This window comes from Haemorhous mexicanus, chromosome 6 (assembly GCF_027477595.1).
Source record: "Haemorhous mexicanus isolate bHaeMex1 chromosome 6, bHaeMex1.pri, whole genome shotgun sequence".
NCBI lineage: Eukaryota > Metazoa > Chordata > Aves > Passeriformes > Fringillidae > Haemorhous > Haemorhous mexicanus.
Genome location: NC_082346.1, coordinates 27032702 through 27038696, shown reverse-complemented (window position 1 = coordinate 27038696; position 5995 = coordinate 27032702). Strand labels below are relative to the sequence as shown.

At 50.2% G+C, this 5995-nt stretch overlaps 1 protein-coding gene across 1 annotated transcript; it reads left to right on the top strand.

Moving 5' to 3' along the window:
* Positions 1-1573: 1573 nt before the first annotated feature.
* On the top strand, positions 1574-5414 carry SLC35C1 (solute carrier family 35 member C1). Its single transcript, XM_059849449.1, has 2 exons — positions 1574-2157; positions 3866-5414. Exons 1-2 carry the CDS (start codon positions 1614-1616, stop codon positions 4423-4425), a joined length of 1104 nt encoding a protein of 367 aa, XP_059705432.1. The 5' UTR covers positions 1574-1613; the 3' UTR covers positions 4426-5414.
* Positions 5415-5995: the final 581 nt, after the last annotated feature.

The window sequence follows — 5995 nt, the reverse complement described above, 5'->3', positions numbered from 1 at the left end:
TAGGGCACAAGTCAGCACAGGCTGTGCTTCAGTTTTGGAGAGGTAAATGGCATTGGCAGAGACATTCTCCTGGTTAGATATCAAAATTATTGATGCAGGAATGGGAACTAGGCAGCCAACTCTTACCTGTGCTGTCCTTGCTTATACATTTCACCATGCCTGCTTCATTTAGGTCGTATTGGGAAGGTTCTATTTACCTCCACAAAAATGCAAACCTGCTTTCTGTACAGAAGATTTAGGCAGCAGAGCACACTGTGCTTTTGATGGGATGTGGGCAAAATCCATGCTAGCAAACCACTGCACGTCCAACACCCAGATCTCACTTGCTCCAACCAGCACATGAAGGATGCTGACACAAGCCAGCAGAGCTGACTTGTTCCTGACACAAGGACCACTATCAGTCCCCTCCTGCCACCCAATGCTCAGTGATGCCAGTGGATACAATGCTGGTCACTGTCAATATCCATGAATGTAGCAGCCCCTCCCCAGGAGTCCCACAGCAAGGCCCTCCCTCCTGGCTGTGGAGGGTGCCCAAGGACCATCCTCAGGTCCTTGTCAAACTGCCCCAGTTGCTGTCTGCCCCTGTTTTCCCAAAACAGGTTCTTTCACCCAGTGTGCAAGATACCAATCCACACACAGAGTTGAGGTATTTGATTCATTTACCATTCTGCATATTAAGGGGTGCTGGGTGGCAAATATACAAGGCCAGTGTGACAGCTACCAAAACTTTTCACTATTCATACATTTTCACAAAAAAACCACATTGTTTGCTAGAGAACAAGGCTAATTCTTGTTGGCTACAAGTTATCTAGATTTTTTGTTGATTAATATTCTATCTTCTATCAACAGATGATTTTCTCACTTCTCATGGTCATTAGTCCGCATGATCAGTCTTTCTCTTCTTTTGGGTCAGTGGGTTTCCTGAGCTGGTGGTCAGGGAGTTGGTGGTTATAATCTCCCCCCAATGGAATTACCTTTTATCCAGTTGAAGCTGACGTCAGCACAGTTGCTGAGTTGCCTTTATTAGTTTTTTCCCTATCTTAGGGGTCCTGCCAAATGTCCTTAGGACCTGTAAATTCTGCATTCTCTGTGTGCCCTGTCAGCTTGTCCCCCAAGTTTTGCCAACTTCCATCTGGGTCTGAGGTCGTTGAAACGTGTCGAAACCTGGACCTTAACCACGCTATTCTGCCGACAAGTAATTTCTTTTTCACACCCGGGCATCACTTAGAGCTTGCTTGTTCGCTGCTCTCTGTTCCACGGATTAAAACTCCTATCTTGTTGATTCGGCCTGGAAGTACATACACAAAGTTCAAATATCAAAGAGCATCCTTTCTTAAGAATTTTTTAATAAATTCCACATTCGCAACAGCCGCGCTGCCGCTGCCGCGCTGCCCCGGGGCGGAGCGGGCGGCGGGGCCGGGCCGGGCCTTCCCCCGACATGGCGCCGCGGCCGGGGCGGTGCAGAGCGGCGCCCGCGGGGCGTGAATAAAGGCTGGCGGGCGGGGCCGCCTCGATCCGGGACGCGCGGGGCGGGCGGAGCGGGCGGGTGAGCGGGGCAGGCGGCGGCCGGAGGAGGCGGGGGCCGGCGGGCGTCGCTGGCGGCCCGGCCCGCCATGAGCAGAGCGCAGCTGACGCGGACGGGGATCCTGCGGATGGCGCTGGGCGGCGGCGGCGCTGACCCGCTGCTGCCGGCGGAGGGCGGCGGGGACCGACGGGCGCCCTTCCTGCTGCGGGCGCTGCGCATCGCCGTGGTGGTCTGCCTCTACTGGTTCACCTCTATCGCCATGGTCTTCCTCAACAAGTACCTGCTGGACAGCCCCTCGCTGCGCCTCGACGCCCCTCTCTTCGTCACCTTCTTCCAGTGCGCCCTCACGGCCGCCCTCTGCCTGGGCCTCAGCCTGGGGGCGGCCTGCGGGGCCCCCTGCGCCGGCCTGCCCACCCTCCGCCTCGACCCCAAGGTGTCCCGCAGCGTCCTGCCCCTCTCCGCCGTCTTCATCGGCATGGTCACCTCCAACAACCTCTGCCTCAAGCATGTCGGCGTGGCCTTCTACAACGTGGGGCGCTCCCTCACCACCGTATTCAACGTGCTGCTCTCCTACCTCCTCCTCAAGCAGACCACCTCCCTCTATGCCCTTCTGGCCTGCGGAGTCATCATAGGTGAGGGGGAGCAGGAAGGGCTGCTCCCATCCGACAGCCAGCCCCGGAGAGACGGTGGTGGGGTGTGTTTCCCTTTCCCACCTGCATGATAGCTCCCTGGTCAGGTGGGGTAGCTCAGGGCTCGTGCCTTGCTCTATGGCAACCAAATTTGTATGTCTGGAGGATGTAGGTGACTCATTAAGAGAAGAAATTGCTCTCATTTGACACAGCTCCCTTTTTCCTTCGAGCACTAAAACTTCTCTACCCTCTAAGGAAGTTTTACTTGCCTTACCTTTTTCTTTCTTCCTCCTTTACAGGCCATAAAATAGCAGGTGGCTTTCTCCCTGTTCCCATGTTCTTGTTGATTATTAACTTTGGTAACAATAACATTTATGTCAGCACCACTGGGACTATACAATAGAGTCAGCCAACTGGTTTTTACAATGGGCTGAATGCATGGGATAAAGGGCTGGTTAGCTGATCAAGCCAAGCGTAGAACACCACCAGAAGACCTGGGTGTGTGGTTAGTATGTAGGGCAAGGCATTGAGTGGCTAAACAGGAATGCTCATAAGTCATTCATTCCAAAGGCAAGATAATCCCAAAAGCTAACTTCCACTGAAGGGCCATTTAGATGCCAAGAATGGTGAACTGATGATTTCAGTCTGGTTCCAGGTGTGCATGCGTTCACTTAGTGTTAGACAGCTGGATGGAATCAGATGGCAATAAGAAAATCTCATCTCCATGGAAGAAGTGAACAGGAACAGAGATACTGTGTTTTCTACAAGTGATGAAAGCAATTGCCTTCAGCTAATCTTTTGTTCAGGCACTGCCCAGGAGTGTGGTGCCTGGCAGCCTGACGGGGTTTCTCTAAGGTTAAGACTCTGTCCTCCTGGCTCCATCTCCTTTTGCTGTGAGAGCATCACCCGTGTCCCTATACAAGCATAGCTGAGCATGCTCTGTGGCCTGACACAAAGCCCCTCCTGTAGGTGCATGGAACCCATTTGTATCTGGGCTTAGTTTCAAGCCTGTTAGGTTGCTTTGCAGGCAACTTCCCAGACAGCCTCCAACAAGAAGCAGCTAATGAAAATGTGGTGCAGTAGCTCATCTCCCTTTTATGGATGGGGGAGAGGTCTCCCTCTCTGCCCTGAAGATGCAAAGCCTGTAGCTCCTGTTTTGGAGGCAGTTAGACAGTGCTTTGCCCATCAAAGTTTAACATGAAGATACTGCACACAGTTTCTGCCTTTTGATTTTTTTTATCATGGTTAATATTACATCCATGTTTTTACTATCTTTCCATCTTCTTCTCTGACCTATATTTTCCTTCATGTTAACAGCAGAGAAAAGTCTATAAAGTTGGGTTTTTCAAACTTTGAAGAATATTTTTTCTCCCCATGTGTCCATTTTCAGCCTTTTCAATTGAAAATAAAATGCTCTCCTGAAAATTACCTATATGCAAAGACTAGCTGGAAAAGTAGTTTCTGAACTGCTGCCTGCTCAGTGTGGGAATTAGTCCTCTGAGGCTGAGTTACCCACACAGTAAATTTCCTGCACTCACAAAATAAATCTTCCCAGTCATGGCATTTTGTGTGTTCATGTAATAGAAGGGGGAAGCCCTTAAGCCTGTCTCTTGCTGTTGTTGTTCCCTATCACGTAAATGATGAATTTTTCACTGTATGTTTTGAGCCTTTCAGCACTTGTTCAGATGATGCCTGATTTGTTTGGTTGCAGGTGGCTTCTGGCTGGGTGTTGACCAGGAAGGAGCAGAGGGTACTCTGTCATGGACAGGTATATTCTTTGGGATCTTAGCAAGCCTTTGTGTCTCTCTCAATGCCATCTACACCAAGAAAGTGCTGCCTGTGGTGGATGGTAGCATCTGGCGCCTGACCTTCTACAACAACATCAACGCTTGTGTCCTGTTCTTCCCCCTCATGGTGCTGCTGGGCGAATTCCGCACCCTCTACCACTTTGACAAGCTGGGGAGCCCCAGTTTTTGGGGCGTGATGACCTTGGGGGGAGTGTTTGGCTTTGCCATTGGGTACGTGACTGGACTTCAAATTAAGTTCACTAGCCCACTCACCCACAACGTGTCTGGGACAGCCAAGGCCTGTGCACAAACAGTGTTGGCTGTTATCTACTTTGAGGAGACAAAGAGCTTCTTGTGGTGGACGAGTAACTTGATGGTTCTGGGGGGCTCCTTTGCCTACACATGGGTGAAAGGACTGGAAATGAGAAAGGTGCAAGAGGATCCTAATGTCAAAAGCGGTGAAAGAAATGAGACTGGTGTGTAGGCGGCTCCTGCACCTCTATTTTTGGGCCTGGGGGGGATAACCTTTGGTGCTCCTTTCCTCCTGGGGAGAAGAAGAGCGAGGAGCAGGAAAAAAATGCACCTGCAAAGTGTATGGGGAACTGTGTCAGGAACCAGAGCCAAAGACCTAACTGGATCATGTGTTATCTCACCCCGTGTCAGAGTTGGAGAGAGCATGTGTTGTGGAGATCAACTGGGTTGGGGGTTTTTTGTGATTGTTTTTTAAAATAGATGTTATTTACCTAATCTGGGAAATTTGCATCTGGGGGGGATGGGTGGGCTCATATCAGACAAAGACTGGAATGGGAGCTTTGTGTAGTTAGGGATCTAAAATTAACTGAACGAATGCAAACTGGAGTTATAAAATCCTGAACCTGCAGGCAAGGAAGAGGCAAGTAGCCAGACTGTTTGGGTTAGACGTCAGTAAACTGTTTTGCTGTATAAGGTTTTTGCAACAGCTGTTCTTCCTGTTGCCCCATTCAGTGCAGAGGATGGAAATTCTCTCCCTTCTGGCTATGTACAAGTCTAAGCAACAGCAGTGCCTCCAAAATGCCTTTCCAAAGAGTCAGTATCACATCCCTCTGATTTTTTTTTCCTGTGTTGCTTTACACCTGGTTTCTCAATTTGAGGAAGCATGGTGAGAGTCAGGAATTAAACTTTTCTTTCTCTCTGCACTGTATCCAGTGAGGCAGAGCGTGCTCAATCTAGTGGCCTTTCTCGCGGAGGAGAGAGCTTGGCCTCTGTGTCACTCGATGACAGGCAGGAGCGGAAAAGTTACTGTGAAACGCTGCTGTAGGGTGGGGATCCCAGTTCACCAAGGGTTTGCAACACTTCTCCTTACCTTCTTTGTAGGGGTAGGTTTGTATTGAAAATGGGTTTGTTACCCATTGCCTTGTTTCAGGGGGCTTGTTCCATGTTTACTTTGTAGCTCCTTTGTGAATCCATCCATGCAATGAGTTTTACTCAACTGTATCAATTCCTTTGCTTGGAACTTGCTGCTGAACGGATCTGAGGAAATCTCTGCCCGTCCCACCCATCCAGTCGGTTCTATGCAATAGAGTATGTCTGTGCTGTGATTTCTGATTCCTGGGCTCAGTAGCAGCAAACATCCTGTGGTGAGCTGTGATGTTGCACCGGCTTTCTAAATCCCTGGCCCTTTTAAGCATTAAGTTACTCCAATAGCGATCCTGGGCAGTCCATGCCATTGCTTCATACCCTGCTCCATGGATCCTACATGATGTACCATGTCCCCTGAGTGATGTCTTACCACACCTACCGAAGAACACTTCACTTCTGCCCAAAATATGTTTCTGTTGAATTTCGGGGGGGGGGGGGGGGGTGGAAGGGGCTCCTGCTCCAGGGTTCACAGCCACAGGTACCTTTCCGGTGCAGGCAGCCATTTGGGGTCTTTGAGCACATTTTGCTTTTTCTTTTTTTTTTTATGGGAATGGAGATTTGCAACGTTGGCCTGTAGCGACCAACCCTGCTGACTAAATTGGGGGGTCGCTCTCTGGGGGTGGCAGCGACATTTCCGGGGCGGTTTCGGACGACGC